At 40.2% G+C, this 19,680-nt stretch overlaps 1 protein-coding gene across 1 annotated transcript; it reads right to left on the bottom strand.

Moving 5' to 3' along the window:
• Nucleotides 1-2,385: 2,385 nt before the first annotated feature.
• LOC117080574 (60S ribosomal protein L32-like) lies at nucleotides 2,386-2,881 on the bottom strand. The gene has a single exon (XM_033205724.1). The coding sequence runs from the start codon at nucleotides 2,836-2,838 to the stop codon at nucleotides 2,431-2,433; it is 408 nt and encodes a 135-aa protein (XP_033061615.1). The 5' UTR covers nucleotides 2,839-2,881; the 3' UTR covers nucleotides 2,386-2,430.
• Between the last annotated feature and the right edge of the window lie 16,799 nt (nucleotides 2,882-19,680).

Consider the following 19,680-nt stretch of genomic DNA (forward strand, 5'->3'; position numbering starts at 1 on the left):
TTATTAAGATTGAAATGGAAACATATGGAATGAAAATAATTATTAAAGACTTGCACAAAGAAGTTACATAATTTCTATTGAATAGGATTTGACAATGTTGGAGTAAACCTAAATTAAGTCAATTGGTTGTCTTGGATTTGATGGAATCGTTCTGAAATCGAACAGCCCCCATTCCTACTATATGATATGGGCATCTGACCCAGAGAAGACCGGGTCTCCTAGGCTGTGAAGGAAAGAGCAAGTATGTAAGACTGTGAGCCAGGGGACCCAGAGAATCCCAAGAACACCTGAGCAGGGAAAGGAATAAGATATAGACTTCTCACAGTGACCACTTCAAGTTAGATGCTGAAAGGGCCAAATGCCACTTAGTGGTGCGCAGTGAAGTATAAATCTGTCTTGTTCTCCAAATGAGCCCTTGCAACTAGGCCAAGACTGCCTCCCAAGAGAGGCAGGACCATGTACCTAGGTTCCAGTCATGTGAGATATCTCAGAGATACCTGGGGCCACGTGGATATCAGGTCTGGAATGGTGGGATCAGCAGCCCAGGTGATCTCAACCTGACCTCATCACCCTCATTTCATCCCCCTCCCACGCAATCTGGTCTAAGACACTCAGAAATGTATTTCTCAAGCTGGTTCCCACAACTTGCCTGCATGACTAAGACATGGTCTGACCCCATCCCTGTTTGGTATTGCTCTCAGTCTATACCTTGGACACATTCCTTAACCACAATGCATTCATAAAATTTGATCAGAGAGACCATACCTCATAAGTGTGTCCTGCGTCTAGAATGGAATATGCTATCAATCAATGCGGCCAGTAATTATTCATCACCAGGAGAAAGAAATTCCTGGCCTTCACTCTGTTGGACCCCAGCCCCGTGTACCAAGACATCACCTGTGCGCTGTGGCTGGTCTCTGTGCTGAAGGCACCTGAATCACAGGAACTAAAGGTAGGGAGAAAGAGAAGGAAAGATGGACAAAATCTGTGCGATTGAAGAAGAAACCTAAGACCGCCGAAGATGAGAACTGCGTTGTTAGACTCCTGGCAGACTCGAGAGCCCGAGATTAACAAACCGGTCACCAGGGCCCAGCGGCGTAGGCTCGGGGCTGTTCTCCTTCGCTGCAACTGAGGTCCAGGGCAGGACAGGGCGCTCGCTGGTTACCATGGACACGGCAAGCGGACGCACACCAATCAGAAGACTGCGTTCCTCGCTCCTTTAAATATGCCTCACCCAAAGCAACCTCCTCCATTTTGCTGGAACACAAACGCGCTTCTAAGTTTCTATGGAGGAACTTGATTGGTCCTGTAAACCTTGTCCCGCCGGACAAAGACTTGCGAAGGAAAACGGAGTGCCACCAGGACTTCGTGGCCCTCCCCGCCTCCCTCTCCTTTTTCCCGTCATGGCAGTAAAGCTGTGGACGCTCCTCTTCAGGGCGGTGAGCTCCAGATGAGTGAGACACCACATACCGGCAGAGTCCCGGAAGGGTCACCCCAGTAAAAAAGTGGGAAATCCGAGGAAAAGGAAGACGCTGAAGGAATGCAATGGAAGAAACTAAAGAGACTAAGATTAAGAGGATCAAAAGGCAAAAGAGAATAAGGAGACATGAAGGCGAAATGAGGAGAGAGCCCACTGAGAGCAACGCCTCCAATCACCCCTGCAGCAGCAAAAGCAGAGGGAGAGCTGGAGGAGTCTTGAACCCCTAAATCCATAGTCCGTGTTGCTTTGAAGGAACCTCCGGGCCCATCTTGGAAGAATGTGTGCAGAGCAGCAGGCTGGTTTCAAAGCAGGACTCCACACCGTTGAGCACACAGCCTTTCAGCAAACTGGTTCACCTACAGGACTCTCCCTTCCACTCCAGGTGCTCTTTCAGGATGCAAACCTTTCCCATTCCAAATTTGGAATAAATTGGCAACACACGGCTTTTTTCAGTTTTCTGTGCAAACTTGAAAATTCTGAATGCAGAAAAACTTAAGAAATGAATTAAGGAATGAAAATAATTACAATTTAATTGGTAGGGCTTTATCTGATAAAATTAAGATATTCTTTCATCGTTGTATGCAACGTCATTGCAATATTTAGATATGATATGTAAAGTTCATTTATTTCCAAATTACAGTAATTGGTTTAAGATTTTAGTGACAATTCTAGTTACTACTACTTCAGCGGAATGAAGTTTTCTAAATTTAAGCCAAGAAAAAAATTCTACCTTAAGACTAAAATGATTCAAGAAGTGTTTATCTAATTTGGCATTAATGTCAACAGAATATTTAGCATGTAAAAATCTGAATTCCAGTAACAATGACTTTGTGGAAATAAAAGTAGTAAAACTACATTTTTTTCTGAATAAACTTATAATTAATGATTTTATATGTCTTTTTTGGGCAGTTTTTACATGTATTTAAACAGAAAACGTGCACACGAACTGTCTACTCATTTTCTTCACTGCACAGCCTGGCATTGGGATTGGTGACTCTGATGGCCAGTTGGGCAGCTCTTTCCACGAAGGCTTTGCGGTTCTTGGAGGAAACATTGTGAGCAATCTCGACACAGTAAGATTTGTTGCACATCAGCAGCACTTCCAGATCCTTGACGTTGTGGACCAGGAACTTCCGGAAGCCAATGGGCAGCATGTGCTTGGTTTTTTTGTTGCTCCCATAACCAATGTTGGGCATCAAGATCTGGTCCTTGAATCTTCTACCAACCCTGTTGTCAGTGCCTCTGGGTTTCCACCAGTTACACTTAATTTTGACATATCGGTCTGACTGGTGCTGGATGAACTTCTTGGTTCTTTTATTGACGATCTTGGACTTCACAAGGGGTCTGAGGGCGGCCATGATGCCGAGGAGGAGATGGCTGCCACCTCCGTAGGCAGCGCCGAGGAAGTTGTATCTCATTTTATATGTTGGATCCACTGTTTATGAATAGAACCTCCTGACATATGTAATCTTACATATAAAATAAATATTCTGTTTTGTAATTCAAATTTTAGCCTTACCACTCGAGTATTTTATATTAATGAGTTTATCTTAACATGATACATTGCAACACGGCTTATTGCCATGAAATGCACAAGTTTTCTATTGTGAATCCAAGAACAAATGAAAATGTCTTTTCAGACATTTGTTTTATTGTGGAGTGTTATGGAAGATACCGGTGAGCATGCTATTGTATGAATCTTTAGAGAGACTGTGATCAACATTCAAAGACTTGGGAATGCAGTGATTATGGACTAAAGAGTATATGTGGTCAAGTGAAAAGTAAATTTAACGTGTCCAGAAAATGAATTGTTGTTCACATTTTCCTGCATATTCTGATCAAGAATTGCATTTGTGGTCACCATCAACTGAGAAGGGTAAGAACCTTGGAGGGTGAACAGAAGCCAGCATCTGTGGGCGACAGAATGGATATAATGCACTGTCATGAGTAATGCTGAAGTTAGTATTAAATAAATGCTACTAAGGAATTGTGGAGGCAAGAAGATGTGTATAATTTCCTCAAAACATGTTCCAAAGGGTCGTAGTATTTTGAGTAATAGCAGCATTGCTTCAATTTTCTTGTGGTGGAAAATATAGAATTAACTAGGAATGACACATTTGACAATTTAAGAGAATGAAGAAATGCTACCTGTATTGAACTGGAAAAAATGGCACCTTGAGACTGCAAAGAATCTTTGCGTAAGCTGATTGGACAATATATACATATATAAGGACTTTTCTCTAACTATTATTCTAACTTTTTAACGATAAGCCTATACACATTTTATAATAGGCTTATAAATATTAAAATGCATTTTAAACATTATTTATATTGACAAGGATTTTTCAAACTCCATAAGGGGCCTTTAATGCAGTTGAACATGCCCTCCTAATACATCATAGTGCATTTTGAAGTGATTTCTTCTGTGAATCTTTTGTTTTTGCCTCTCTTCCCCTGACCACTACTTCTGTTGTTTTCTCTCCATGCTAATCTCTCTACACCAGAAGTTAAGGATAATGTAGGGGCTCTTCAGGGGTTTTTGGTATGTTTCCTTCTCTTCTTAGTCTATTCTTTCCCTGGGCCATCCTTTCTACTTCCATTGCTTCACTTATAATCCGTAATCAATTCCCATATTCATATCTTATTTGAGGGCCAAATCTATAAGTCCAAAAATCAACAACCTTGATAAACTTAACCTACACCATTTTGTTATAAGACCAACAGGTTTGTATGTCCACTGTTCAGTAACAGAACCATTACACTCAGATAGCAGGAATGCAGCAGAGATAGGATTTATTGATCATAGAGTATCAAGCAAGGATATGGGAGAAGACTCTGAAATCCATCTCCCTGAGGGGTTCTGGGGAAGAGTTTTTAAGGGGGTGGAGGGTGAGGGGATGGAAAATCAGGGTTGTTTACTGTTCAGGGCAAGGAGAATGAAGTCATCTGGATGAGGAAACTGCAGACAACAAACAACTATGAGGCAGCAGGTCAGAGAGCAATCTGACTTAATAATCAATGCTGAAAGTGCTGCAAGCTTGGTTTATTTTTATTTATCTATCTCCCGTCTTCCCTGATTAATTTTATACAGTTTATAGAAGTGATTCTCATTTCTTTTATCAAAGTTTCAACTTTACCACAGTATATACTCATTTTTTTTTTCACGCTTTAATGCCTTTAGTTTTCCACCCCCTTAATGTTTATAGATGTTATCTGCAGGAGTATCAGGTCTGTCTGGATGTTACTTAGCCATGCCAGAAATGGAAAACTGTCTGATATTAGTACAAACACTTGAGGTTTCTTATGATTTAGTTTGCTTTGTATACTTTTTTCCATTCTTATAGTTTTTATTCTGTGTTATATTTATATATATTCTGTGTTATATTTAAAGTGAATTTCTTTTGAACAGTATATAAGACAGAGTTGCTTTTAAAAAAAAAAAAAAAAAAGAATTCATCTATTTATTCCATTCATTTAGACTGAGGTTTCTCAGCCAGAGCACTGTAAACATTTGAACTAGACACTTCTTTGTTGCTGCAGCTGGGAGTAGAGTGCTGTTCTGTACATTGTAGGATTCATTTTTTTTTTTTATTATACCTTAAGTTCTAGGGTACATGTGCACAACGTGCAGGTTTGTTACATAAGTATACATGTGCCATGTTGGTTTGCTGCACCCATCAACTCATCATTTACGTTAGGTATTTCTCCTAATGCTATTCCTCCCCTAGCCCCCCACCATCCAACTGGCCCCGGTATGTGATGTTCCCCACCCTGTGTCCAAGTGTTCTCATTCTTCAGTTCCCACTTATGAGTGAGAACATGAGGTGTTTGTGTTTCTATCCTTGTGATAGTTTACTGAGAAAGATGATTTCCAGCTTCATCCATGTCCCTACAAAGGGCATGAACTCATCCTTTTTATGGCTGCATAGTATTCCATGGTGTATATGTGTCTCATTTTCTAGTCCAGTTTATCATTGATGGACATTTGGGTTGGTTCCAAGTCTTTGCTATTGTGAATAGTGCTGCAATAAACATACGTGTGCATGTGTCTTTATAGTAGTATGATTTATAATCCTTGAGTATATACTCAGTAATGGGATCGCTGGGTCAAAGGGTATTTCTAGTTCTAGATCCTTGAGGAATCTCCACACTGTCTTCCACAATGCTTGAACTAATTTACACTCCCACCAACACTGTAAAAGCATTCCTATTTCTCCACATCCTCTCCAGCATCTGTCGTTTCTTGACTTTTTAATGATCACCAATGTACCTGGTGTGAGATGGTATCTCATTGTGGTTTTGATTTGCATTTCTCTTATGATCACTGATGATGAGCATTTTTTCATGTGTCTGCTGGCTGCATACATGTCATCTTTTGAGAAGTGTCTTTTCATATCCTTTGCCCACTTTTTGATGGGATTGTTTGTTTGTTTGTTTTTTTCTTGTAAATTTGTTTAAGTTCTTTGTAGATTATTGATATTAGCCCTTTGTCAGATGCAAAAATTTTCTCCCATTCTGTAGATTGCCTGTTCACTCTGATGCTAGCTTATTTTGCTGTGCAGAAGCTCTTTAGTTTAATTAGATCCCATTTGTCAATTTTGGCTTTTGTTGCCATTGCTTTTGGTGTTTTAGTCATGAAGTCTTTGCTCATACCTATGTGCTGAGTGGTGTTACCTAGGTTTTCTTCCAGGGTTTTTATGGTTTTAGGTCTTATGTTTAAGTCTTTAATTCACCTTGAGTTAATTTTTGCATAAGGCATAGGGAGGAGTTCAGTTTCAGTTTTCTGGTTATGGCTAGCCAGTTTTCCCAGTGCCATTTATTCAATATGGCATCCTTTCCCCATTGCTTGTTTTCGTCAGGTTTGTCAAAGATCAGATGGTTGTAGATGTGTAGTGTTATTTCTGAGGCCTCTCTACTGTTCTATTGGTCTATATATCTGTTTTGGTATCAGTATCATGCTATTTTAATTACTGTAGCCTTGTAGTATAGTTTAAAGTCAGTTAACACGATTCCTCCAGCTTCGCTCTTTTTGCTTAGAACTGTCTTGTCTATACAGGCTCTTTTTTTGGCTCCATATGAAATTTAAAGTAGATTTTTCTAGTTCTGTGAAGAAAGTCAATGGTAGCTTGATGGGGATTGCATTGAATCTATAAATTACTTAGGGAAGTATGGCCATTTTCACAATGTTGATTCTTGATATCCATGAGCATGGAATATTTTTCCATTTGTTTGTGTCCTCTATTATTTCCTTGAGCAGTGGTTTGTAGTTGTCCTTGAAGAGGTCCTTCACATCCTTTTTTTTTTTTTTTTGAGGCGGAGTCTCGCTCTGTCGCCTGGACTGGAGTGCAGTGGCCGGATCTCAGCTCACTGCAAGCTCTGCCTCCGGGTTTATGCCATTCTCCTGCCTCAGCCTCCCGAGTAGCTGGGACTACAGGCGCCCGCCACCTCGCCCGGCTAGTTTTTGTATTTTTAGTAGAGGCGGGGTTTCACCGTGTTAGCCAGGATGGTCTCGATCTCCTGACCTCGTGATCCGCCCGTCTCGGCCTCCCAAAGTGCTGGGATTACAGGCTTGAGCCACCGCGCCCGGCCCACATCCTTTATAAGTTGTATTCCTAGGTATTTTATTCTCTTTGTTGCAATTGTGATTGAGACTTCACTCATGATTTGGCTCTCTGTTTGTCTGTTCTTGGTATATAGGAATGCTTGTGATTTTTGCACATTAATTTTGTATCCTTAGATTTGCTGAAGTTGCTTATCAGTTTAAGGAGATTTTGGGCTGAGATGATGCGGTTTTGTAAATATACAATCATGTCACCTGCAAACAGGGAAAATTTGGCTTCCTCCCTTCCTATATGAATTCCCTTTATTTCTTTCTCTTGCCTGATTGCCCTGGACAGAACTTCCAATACTATGTTGAATAAAAGTGGTGAGAGAGAGCATCTTTATCTTTTGAAAGTTTTCAAAGGGAATGTTTCTAGCTTTTGCCCATTCGGTATAATATTGGCTGTGGGATTGTCAGAAATAGTTCTTATTATGTTGAGACGCATTCCATCAACACCTAGTTTACTGACTGTTTTTAGCATGAAGGGTTGTTGAGTTTTATTGAAGGTCTTTTCTGCATCTATTGACATACTCATGTGGTTTTTGTCATTGGTTCTGTTTATGTGATGGATTGTGTTTATTAATTTGCGTATGTTGAACCAGTCTTGCATCCCAGAAATGCAGCTGAATTGATCGTGGTGGATAAGGTTTTTGATTGCTACTGGATTCAGTTTGCCAGTATTTTTATTTTATTTTATTTTATTTTATTTTATTTTATTTTATTTTTTATTATTATACTTTAAGTTCTAGGGTGCATGTGCACAACGTGCGGATTTGTTACATATGTATACATGTGCCATGTTGCTGTGCTGTACCCATGAACTCGTCACTTACATTAGGTATGTCTCTTAATGCTATCCCTACCCCCTGTCCCCTCCCCACAATAGGCCCTGGTGTGTGATGTTACCCTTCCTGTTTCCAAGTGATCTCATTGTTCATTTCCCACCTATGAGTGAGAACATGCAGTGTTTGGTTTTCTGTTCTTGTGATAGTTTGCTGAGAATGATGGTTTCCAGCTATATCCAGGTACCTACAAAGGACACAAATTCATCCTTTTTTATGGCTGCATACTATTCCATGGTGTATATGTGCCACATTTTCTTAATCCAGTCTGTCACTGATGGACATTTGGGTTGATTCCAAGTCTTTACTATTGTGAATAGTGCCGCAATAAACATACGTGTGCATGTGTCTTTGTAGCAGAATGATTTATAATCCTTTGGGTATATCCCCGGTAATGGGATGGCTGGGTCAAATGGTACTTCTTGTTCTAGATCCTTGAGGAATCGCCACACTGTCTTCCAAAATGGTTGAACTAGTTTACAGTCCCACCAACAGTGTAAAAGTGTTCCTATTTCTCCACATCCTCTCCAGCACCTGTTGTTTCCTGATTTTTTAATGATTGCCATTCTAACTGGTGTGAGATGGTATCTCATTGTGGTTTTGATTTGCATTTCTCTGATGCGAGTGATGATGAGCATTTTTTCATGTGTCTGTTGGCTGTATGAATATCTTCTTTTGAGAAGTGTCTCTTCATATCCTTTGCCCACTTTTTGATAGGGTTGTTTGTTTTTTCTTGTAAATTTGTTTGAGTTCTTTGTAGGTTCTGGATATTAGCCCTTTGTCAGATGAGTAGATTGCAAAAACTTTCTCTCATTCTATAGGTTGCCTGTTCACTGATGGTAGTTTCTTTTGCTGTGCAGAAGCTCTTTAGTTTAATTAGATCCCATTTGTCAATTTTGGCTTTTGCTGCCGTTGCTTTTGGTGTTTTAGACATGAAGTCCTTGCCCGTGCCTATGTCCTGAATGGTATTACCTAGGTTTTCTTCTAGGGTTTTTATGGTATTAGGTCTAACATTTAAGTCTCTAATCCATCTTGAATTAATTTTCATATAAGGAGTAAGGAAAGGATCCAGTTTCAGCTTTCTACTTATGGCTAACCAATTTTCCCAGCAGCATTTATTAAATGGGGAATTCTTTCCCCATTTCTTGTTTCTTTCAGGTTTGTCAAAGATCAGATGGCTGTAGATGTGTGGTATTACTTCTGAGGGCTCTGTTCTGTTCCATTGGTCTATATCTCTGTTTTGGTAACAGTACCATGCTGTTTTGGTTACTGTAGCCTTGTAGTATAGTTTGAAGTCAGGTAGCGTGATGTCTCCAGCTTTGTCCTTTCGGCTTAGGACTGTCTTGGCAAAGCGGGCTCTTTTTTGGTTCCATGAATATATAAATTACCTTGGACAGTATGGCCATTTTCACTATATTGATTCTTCCTATCCATGAGCATGGTATGTTCTTTGATTTGTTTGTGTCCTCTTTTATTTCACTGAGCAGTGGTTTGTAGTTCTCCTTGAAGAGGTCCTTTACATCCCTTCTAAGTTGGATTTCTAGGTATTTTATTCTCTTTGAAGCTATTGTGAATGGGAGTTCATTCCTGATTTGGCTCTCTGTCTGATACTGGTGTGTAAGGATGCTTGTGATTTTTGCACATTGATTTTTGTATCCTGAGACTTTATTGAAGTTGCTTATCAACTTAAGGAGATTTTGGGCTGAGATGATGGGATTTTCTAAATATACAATCATGTCATCTGCAAACAGGGACAATTTGACTTCTTCTTTTCCTAACTGAATACCCATTATTTCTTTCTCTTGCCTGATTGCCCTAGCCAGAACTTCCAACACGATGTTGAATAGGAGTGGTGAGAGAGGGCATCCCTGTGTTGTGCCAGTTTTCAAAGGGAAAGCTTCTGGTTTTTGCCCATTCAGTATGATATTGGCTGTGGGTTTGTCATAAATAGCTCTTATTATTTTGAGGTACGTTCCATCAATACCAAATTTATTGAGAGTTTTTAGCATGAAGGGCTGTTGAATTTTGTCAAAAGCCTTTTCTGCATCTATTGAGAAATCATGTGGTTTTTGTCTTTGGTTCTGTTTATATGCTGGATTACATTTATTGATTTGCGTATGTTGTACCAGTCTTGCATCTCAGGGATGAAACCCACTTGATTATGGTGGATAAGCTTTTTGTTGTGCTGCTGGATTTGGTTTGCCAGTATTTTATTGAGGATTTTTGCATCGATATTCATCAGGGATATTGGTCTAAAATTCTCTCTTTTTGTTGTGTCTCTGCCAGGCTTTGGTATCAGAATGATGTTGGCCTCATAAAATGAGTTAGAGAGGATTCTGTCTTTTTCTATTGATTGGAATAGTTTCAGAAGGAATGGTACCAGCTCCTCCTTGTACATCTGGTAGAATTTGGCTGTGGATCCATGTGGTCCTGGACTTTTTTTGGTTGGTAGACTAATAATTTTTGCCTAAATTTCAGAGCCTGCTATTGGTCTATTCAGCGATTCAACTTCTTCCTGGTTTAGTCTTGGGAGAGTGTAAGTGTCCAGGAAATTATCCATTTCTTCCAGGTTCTCTAGTTTATTTGAGTAGAGGTGTTTATAGTATTCTCTGATGGTAGTTTGTATTTCTGTGGGGTCGGTGGTGATGTCCCCTTTATTTTTTTTTTATTGCGTCTATTTGATTCTTCTCTCTTTTCTTCCTTATTAGTCTTGCTAGTGGCCTATCAATTTTGTTGATCTTTTCAAAAAACCAGCTCCTGGATTCATTGATCTTTTGGAGGGTCTTTTGTGTCTCTATCTCCTTCAGTTCTGCTCTGATCTTAGTTATTTCTTGCCTTCTACTAGCTTTTGAATGTGTTTGCTCTTGCTTCTCTAGTTCTTTTAATTGTGATGCTAGGGTGTCAATTTTAGATATTTCCTCCTTTCTCTTGTGGGCATTTAGTGCTATTAATTTCCCTCTACACACTGCTTTAAATGTGTCCCAGAGATTCTGGTATGTTGTATCTTTGTCCTCATTGGTTTCAAAGAACATCTTTATTTTGCCTTCATTTCGTTATGTACCCAGTAGTCATTCAAGAGCAGGTTGTTCAGTTTCCATGTAGTTGAATAATTTTGATTGAGTTTCTTAGTCCTGAGTTCTAGTTAGACTGCACTGTGGTCTGAGAGAAAATTTGTTTTAATTTCTGTTCTTGTACATTTGCTGAGGAGTGCTTTACTTCCAGCTATGTGGTCAATTTTGGACTAAGTGCAATGTAGTGCTGTGAAGAAAGTATATTCTGTTGATTTGGGGTGGAGAGTTATGTAGATGTCTATTAGGTCTGCTTGGTGCAGAGTTGAGTTCAATTCCTGGATATCCTTGTTAACTTTCTGTCTCGTTGATATCTCTAGCGTTGACAGTGGGGTGTTAAAGTCTCCCATTATTATTGTATGGAAGTCTAAGTCTCTTTGTAAGTCTCTAAGGACTTGCTTTATGAATCTGGGGTGTAATGGTAAGCACTCAGGACTGTGAAAGTTTCTTTCTTTGAAATAACTGACCACAACTGTACTGAAGAGAGGCCTACTTTTTTATACTTCCTATTAATGGGGACAGATAATATTTACAAAGTACCATATTTCAGGCACTATGATTAGTATTATTCATGTTATATCATATAATAAATGCAATTAACATGAGATAGATGCTAAGTTTATGACTGTTTTCCAGGGGAGGAAGTAGGTGCACAAAGACGTAACAACAGCTTGATAAATGCTTCACATACAACAAGTAGTGAAACAAAACTTGAACTCAGGAAGTAATTCCAGCATCAACGTATTAACTACCACTTCACCCTCATTTATGAAAGTATGAAACAATGTAGTTCATTTTTGTTAAATAAGAGAAGCTCAATATTTATTACATGAAATATGCATCACACATCTTTAATTGCTATTTCAATCAGAATTCTTAGTTTCAAGCAACAAAACATAATTCTAGATGTTTTAAGCAAAGGAAAAATTTTGAAAAGATGACGGATACCTCAGGGAATCACTAGGAAAGCAGAAAATAATAAAAGAAAAGAAAAGAAAAATATAAACCAAGTAACACCCAGGACCTCTGTAAAATTAATCCAGAGAACTAATTCTGTGCTCAAGTGTTATTGTAACCACTACTGAACTTCAGATAACATGGTTTACATAAATAGCCCTTTTGTGTTTATTTCAGATGGTTTTCAAACAGTGATCAAATAACTATATATGATATAATAGTGACCATTGTGGAAAATCATTTTGTTTTAAAATTTTAGTAGTTAATACATACGATTCAGTTATAACTTTAGTAATTTTTGAGGATTTATGTCTTCAGAAACTGCTCTAAAGTTCAATTTACAGTTAAAAGCATCACAAAAGCCATGCTAAGGGAACATTTTATAGTATATTTTAATATAGTAGACATTATAATATGTTTCAATAGAATAATTTTTTTTTATTTTTTTATTTTTTATTATACTTTAAGTTCTAGGGTACATGTGCATAACGTTTATATCATGTATAACTCCCCAATGCAATCCCTCCCTCCTCCCCCCTCCCCATGATAGGCCCCAGTGTGTGATGTTCCCCTTCCCGAGTCCAAGTGATCTCATTGTTCAGTTCCCACCTATGAGTGAGAACATGCGGTGTTTGGTTTTCTCTTCTTGTGATAGATTGCTAAGAATGATGGTTTCCAGCTGCATCCATGTCCCTACAAAGGACGCAAACTCATCCTTTTTGATGGCTGCATAGTATTCCATGGTGTATATGTGCCACATTTTCTTAATCCAGTCTGTCACAGATGGACATTTGGGTTGATTCCAAGTCTTTGCTATTGTGAATAGTGCCGCAATAAACATACGTGTGCATGTGTCTTTGTAGAAGAGTAATTTATAATCCTTTGGGTATATACCCAGTAGTGGGATGGCTGGGTCATATGGTACATCTAGTTCTAGATCCTTGAGGAATCGCCATACTGTTTTCCATAATGGTTGAACTAGTTTACAATCCCACCAACAGTGTAAAAGTGTTCCTATTTCTCCACATCCTCTCCAACATCTATTGTTTCCTGACTTCTTAATGATTGCCATTCTAACTGGTGTGAGATGGTATCTCATTGTGGTTTTGATTTGCATTTCTCTGATGGCGAGTGATGATGAGCATTTTTTCATGTGTCTGTTGGCTGTATGGATGTCTTCTTTTGAGAAATGTCTGTTCATATCCTTTCCCCACTTTTTGATGGGGTTGTTTGTTTTTTTCTTGTATATTTGTTTGAGTTCTTTGTAGATTCTGGATATTAGCCCTTTGTCAGATGAGTAGGTTGCAAAAATTTTCTCCCATTCTGTAGGTTGCCTGTTCACTCTGATGGTAGTTTCTTTTGCTGTGCAAAAGCTCTTTAGTTTAATTAGATCCCATTTGTCAATTTTGGCTTTTGCTGCCGTTGCTTTTGGTGTTTTAGACATGAAGTCCTTGCCCATGCCTATGTCCTGAATGGTACTACCTAGATTTTCTTCTAGGGTTTTTATGGTATTAGGTCTAACATTTAAGTCTCTAATCCATCTTGAATTAATTTTCGTATAAGGGGTAAGGAAAGGATCCAGTTTCAGCTTTCTACTTGTGGCTAGCCAATTTTCCCAGCACCATTTATTAAATAGGGAATCCTTTCCCCATTTCTTGTTTTTGTCAGGTTTGTCAAAGATCAGATGGCTGTAGATGTGTGGTATTATTTCTGAGGACTCTGTTCTGTTCCACTGGTCTATTTCTCTGTTGTGGTACCAGTACCATGCTGTTTTGGTTACTGTAGCCTTGTAGTATAGTTTGAAGTCAGGTAGCGTGACGCCTCCAGCTTTGTCCTTTTGACCTAGGATTGTCTTGGCAATGCGGGGTCTTTTTTGGTTCCATATGAACTTTAAAGCAGTTTTTTCCAATTCTGTGAAGAAACTCATTGGTAGCTTGATGGGGATGGCATTGAATCTATAAATAACCTTGGGCAGTATGGCCATTTTCACGATATTGATTCTTCCTATCCATGAGCATGGTATGTTCTTCCATTTGTTTGTGTCCTCTTTGATTTCACTGAGCAGTGGTTTGTAGTTCTCCTTGAAGAGGTCCTTTACATCCCTTGTAAGCTGGATTCCTAGGTATTTTATTCTCTTTGAAGCAATTGTGAATGGAAGTTCATTCCTGACTTGGCTCTCTGCTTGTCTGTTACTGGTGTATAAGAATGCTTGTGATTTTTGCACATTAATTTTGTATCCTGAGACTTTGCTGAAGTTGCTTATCAGCTTAAGGAGATTTTGGGCTGAGACGATGGGTTTTTCTAAATATACAATCATGTCATCTGCAAACAGGGACAATTTGACTTCTTCTTTTCCTAACTGGATACCCTTGATTTCTTTCTCTTGCCTGATTGCCCTAGCCAGAACTTCCAACACTATGTTGAATAGGAGTGGTGAGAGAGGGCATCCCTGTCTTGTGCCAGTTTTCAAAGGGAATTTTTCCAGTTTTTGCCCATTCAGTATGATATTAGCTGTGGGTTTGTCGTAAATAGCTCTTATTATTTTGAGGTACATTCCATCAATACCGAATTTATTGAGCGTTTTTAGCATAAAGGGCTGTTGAATTTTGTCAAAAGCCTTTTCTGCATCTATTGAGATAATCATGTGGTTCTTGTCTTTGGTTCTGTTTATATGCTGGATTACGTTTATTGATTTGCGAATGTTGAACCAGCCTTGCATCCCAGGGATGAAGCCCACTTGATCATGGTGGATAAGCTTTTTGATGTGCTGCTGAATCCGGTTTGCCAGTATTTTATTGAGAATTTTTGCATCGATGTTCATCAGGGATATTGGTCTAAAATTCTCTTTTTTTGTTGTGTCTCTGCCAGGCTTTGGTATCAGGATGATGTTGGCCTCATAAAATGAGTTAGGGAGGATTCCCTCTTTTTCTATTGATTGGAATAGTTTCAGAAGGAATGGTACCAGCTCCTTCTTGTACCTCTGGTAGAATTCAGCTGTGAATCCATCTGGTCCTGGACTTTTTTTCGTGGGTAGGCTATTAATTGTTGCCTCAATTTCAGAGCCTGTTATTGGTCTATTCAGGGATTCAACTTCTTCCTGGTTCAGTCTTGGGAGAGTGTAAGTGTCCAGGAAATTATCCATTTCTTCTAGATTTTCTAGTCGATTTGCGTAGAGGCATTTATAGTATTCTCTGATGGTTGTTTGTATTTCTGTGGGGTCGGTGGTGATATCCCCTTTATCATTTTTTATTGCGTCTATTTGATTCCTCTCTCTTTTCTTCTTATTAGTCTTGCTAGCGGTCTGTCAATTTTGTTGATCTTTTCAAAAAACCAACTCCTGGATTCATTGATTTTTTGGAGGGTTTTTTGTGACTCTATCTCCTTCAGTTCTGCTCTGATCTTAGTTATTTCTTGCCTTCTGCTAGCTTTTGAATGTGTTTGCTCTTGCCTCTCTAGTTCTTTTAATTGTGATGTTAAAGTGTCAATTTTAGATCTTTCCTGCTTTCTCTTCTGGGCATTTAGTGCTATAAATTTCCCTCTACACACTGCTTTAAATGTGTCCCAGAGATTCTGGTATGTTGTATCTTTGTTCTCATTGGTTTCAAAGAACATCTTTATTTCTGCTTTCATTTCGTTATGTACCCAGTAGTCATTCAGGAGCAGGTTATTCAGTTTCCATGTAGTTGAGCGGTTTTGATTGAGTTTCTTAGTCCTGAGTTCTAGTTTGATTGCACTGTGGTCTGAGAGACAGTTTGTTATAATTTCTGTTCTTGTACATTTGCTGAGGAGTGCTTTACTTCCAATTATGTGGTCAATTTTGGAATAAGTGTGATGTGGTGCTGAGAAGAATGTATATTCTGTTGATTTGGGGTGGAGAGTTCTATAGATGTCTATTAGGTCCGCTTGGTGCAGAGATGAGTTCAATTCCTGGATATCCTTGTTAACTTTCTGTCTCGTTGATCTGTCTAATGTTGACAGTGGAGTGTTGAAATCTCCCATTATTATTGTATGGGAGTCTAAGTCTCTTTGTAGGTCTCTAAGGACTTGCTTTATGAATCTGGGTGCTCCTGTATTGGGTGCATATATATTTAGGAGAGTTAGCTCTTCCTGTTGAATTGATCCCTTTACCATTATGTAATGGCCTTCTTTGTCTCTTTTGATCTTTGATGGTTTAAAGTCTGTTTTATCAGAGACTAGGATTGCAACCCCTGCTTTTTTTTGTTCTCCATTTGCTTGGTAGATCTTTCTCCATCCCTTTATTTTGAGCCTATGTATGTCTCTGCATGTGAGATGGGTCTCCTGAATACAGCAGACTGATGGGTCTTGACTCTTGATCCAGTTTGCCAGTCTGTGTCTTTTAATTGGAGCATTTAGTCCATTTACATTTAAGGTTAATATTGTTATGTGTGAACTTGATCCTGTCATTATGATATTAACTGGTTATTTTGCTCATTAGTTGATGCAGTTTCTTCCTAGCCTCGATGGTCTTTACATTTTGGCATGTTTTTGCAATGGCTGGTACCGGTTGTTCCTTTCCATGTTTAGGGCTTCCTTCAGGGTCTCTTGTAAGGCAGGCCTGGTGGTGACAAAATCTCTAAGCACTTGCTTATCTGTAAAGGATTTTATTTGTCCTTCACTGATGAAACTTAGTTTGGCTGGATATGAAATTCTGGGTTGAAAATTCTTTTCTTTAAGAATGTTGAATATTGGCCCCCACTCTCTTCTGGCTTGTAGAGTTTCTGCCGAGAGATCTGCTGTTAGTCTGATGGGCTTCCCTTTGTGGGTAACCCGACCTTTCTCTCTGGCTGCCCTTAAGATTTTTTCCTTCATTTCAACTTTGGTGAATCTGGCAATTATGTGTCTTGGAGTTGCTCTTCTGGAGGAGTATCTTTGTGGCGTTCTCTGTATTTCCTGAATTTGAATGTTGGCCTGCCCTACTAGGTTGGGGAAGTTCTCCTGGATGATATCCTGAAGAGTGTTTTCCAACTTGGTTCCATTTTCCCCCTCACTTTCAGGCACCCCAATCAGACGTAGATTTGGTCTTTTTACATAATCCCATACTTCTTGCAGGCTTTGTTCATTTCTTTTTCTTCTGTTTTCTTTTGGTTTCTCTTCTCGCTTCATTTCATTCATTTGATCCTCAATCGCTGATACTCTTTCTTCCAGTTGATCGAGTCGGTTACTGAAGCTTGTGCATTTGTCACGTATTTCTCGTGTCATGGTTTTCATCTCTGTCATTTCGTTTATGATCTTCTCTGCATTAATTAGTCTAGCTGTCAATTCTTCCACTTTTTTTTCAAGATTTTTAGTTTCTTTGCGCTGGGTACGTAATTCCTCCTTTAGCTCTGAGAAGTTTGATGGACTGAAGCCTTCTTCTCTCATCTCGTCAAAGTCATTCTCTGACCAGCTTTGATCCGTTGCTGGCGATGGGCTGCGCTCCTTTGCAGGGGGAGATGCGCTCTTATTTTTTGAATTTCCAGCTTTTCTGCCCTGCTTTTTCCCCATCTTTGTGGTTTTATCTGTCTCTGGTCTTTGATGATGGTGACGTACTGATGGGGTTTTGGTATAGGTGTCCTTCCTGTTTGATAGTTTTCCATCTGACAGTCAGAAGGACTGTCTGTTGGTCTGTTGGAGATTGCTTGAGGTCCACTCCAGACCCTGTTTGCCTGGGTATCAGCAGCAGAGGTTGCCAAAGATAGAATATTGCTGAGCAGCGAGTGTACCTGTCTGATTCTTCCTTTGGAAGTTTCCTCTCAGGATGACTCCACCCTGTGAGGTGTGGGGTGTCAGACTGCCCCTAGTGGGGGATGTCTCCCAGCTAGGCTACTCAGGGGTCAGGGACCCACCTGGGCAGGCAGTCTGTCCGTTCTCGGATCTCAACCTCCGCGTTGGGAGATCCACGGCTCTCCCCAAAGCTGTCAGACAGAGTCGTTCGCCTCTGCACCGCCCCCGCTGCTTTCCCTATTGGACCTCAGCTGTGGCTGTCCCCAGAGGTGGAGTCTACAGAGACAGGCAGGTTTCCTTGAGCTGCTGTGAGCTCCACCCAGTTCGAGCTTCCCAGCGGCTTTGTTTACCTACTTAAGCCTCAGCAATGGCGGGCGCCCCTCCCCCAGCCTCGCTGCTGCCTTGCGGATAGATCGCCGCAGACGGCTGTGTTAGCAGTGAGGGAGGCTCCGTGGGCGTGGGACCCTCCGGCCAGGTGTGGGATATATTCTCCTGGTGTGCCTGTTTCCTTAAAGCGCAGTATTGGGGTGGGAGTTACGCGATTTTCCAGGTGTTATGTGTCTCAGTTCCCCTGGCTAGGAAAACGGATTTCCTTCCCCCTTGCGCTTCCAGGTGAGGCGATGCCTCGCCCTGCTTCAGCTCACGCTGGTCAGGCTGCAGCAGCTGACCAGCACCGATTGTCCGGCACTCCCTAGAGAGATGACCCCAGTACCTCAGTTGAAAATGCAGAAATCACCGGTCTTCTGTGTTACTCGCGCTGGGAGTTGGAGACTGGAGCTGTTCCTATTCGGCCATCTGGCTCCGCCCCCCTCTCAATAGAATAATTAATAGAAATAATTTTTATCTCCTTTGGCTACACCTTCACAGACACACCTAGGAACAACACTTTGCATCCTTCGATCAAATCAAGTTGATATGTTTGCCTATGTGCCCACCCAAATCCCATCTTGAATTGTACTCCTGTAATTTCCACATGTTGTGGGAGACACCTGGCGGGAGATAATTTGAATCACGGGAGTCGTTTTCCCTATACTGTTCTCATGGTAGTGAATACGTCTCATGAGATCTGATGGTTTTATCAGGGGTTTCTGCTTTTGTATCTTACTCATTTTCTCTTGCCATTGCCATGTAAGAAGTGCCTTTTACCTCCCGCCATGATTCTGAGGCCTCCCCAGCCATGTGGAACCATAAGTCCCATTAAACCTCTTTTTTCTTCCCAGTCTCAGTATGTCTTTATCATCAGCATTAAAATGGACTAATACAGTAAATTGGTACCAGTAGAGTGGGGTGTTCCTTAAAAGATACCCAAAAATGTGAAAGTGACTTTGGAACTGGATAACAGTCAGAGTTTGGACCAGTTTGGAGGCTCAGAAGAAGATAGGAAAATGTGGGAAAGTTTGGAACTTCCTAGAGACTTGTTGAATGGCTTTAACCAAAAGCCTGAAAGCAATATCGACTATAAGGTCCAAGCTGAAGTGCTCTTGGATGGAGATGAGGAACTTGATGGGAACTGAAGCATAGGTGACTCTTGTTATATTTTAGCAAAGAGACTGGTGGCATTTTGCCCTTGCCATAGATATCTGTGAAATATGAATCTGAGAGAGATGATTTAGAGTATCTGGTGGAAGAAATTCCTTTATTATTATTATTATACTTTAAGTTCTGGGATACATAAGCAGAATGTGCAGGTTTGTTACATAGGTATTCATGTGCCACAGCGCAACCATCAACCCGTCATCTGCATTAAGTATTTCTCCAGATGCTTACCCTCCCGTTGACCCCCACCTCCAACAGGCCCCAATGTGTGATATTCCACTCCCTCTGTCCCCTTTTTTCTGGTTGTTCAATTCCCACTTATGAGTGGGAACATGTGATGTTTGGTTTCCTATTCCTGTATTAGATTGCTGAGAATGATGGTTTCCAGCTTCATCCACATCCCTGCAAAGGACATGAACTCATTCGTTTTCTATGGTTGCAATAGTATTCCATGGTGTATACGTGCCACGT

Source organism: Trachypithecus francoisi, unplaced genomic scaffold, assembly GCF_009764315.1.
Source record: "Trachypithecus francoisi isolate TF-2019V2 unplaced genomic scaffold, Tfra_2.0 Lachesis_group8, whole genome shotgun sequence".
NCBI lineage: Eukaryota > Metazoa > Chordata > Mammalia > Primates > Cercopithecidae > Trachypithecus > Trachypithecus francoisi.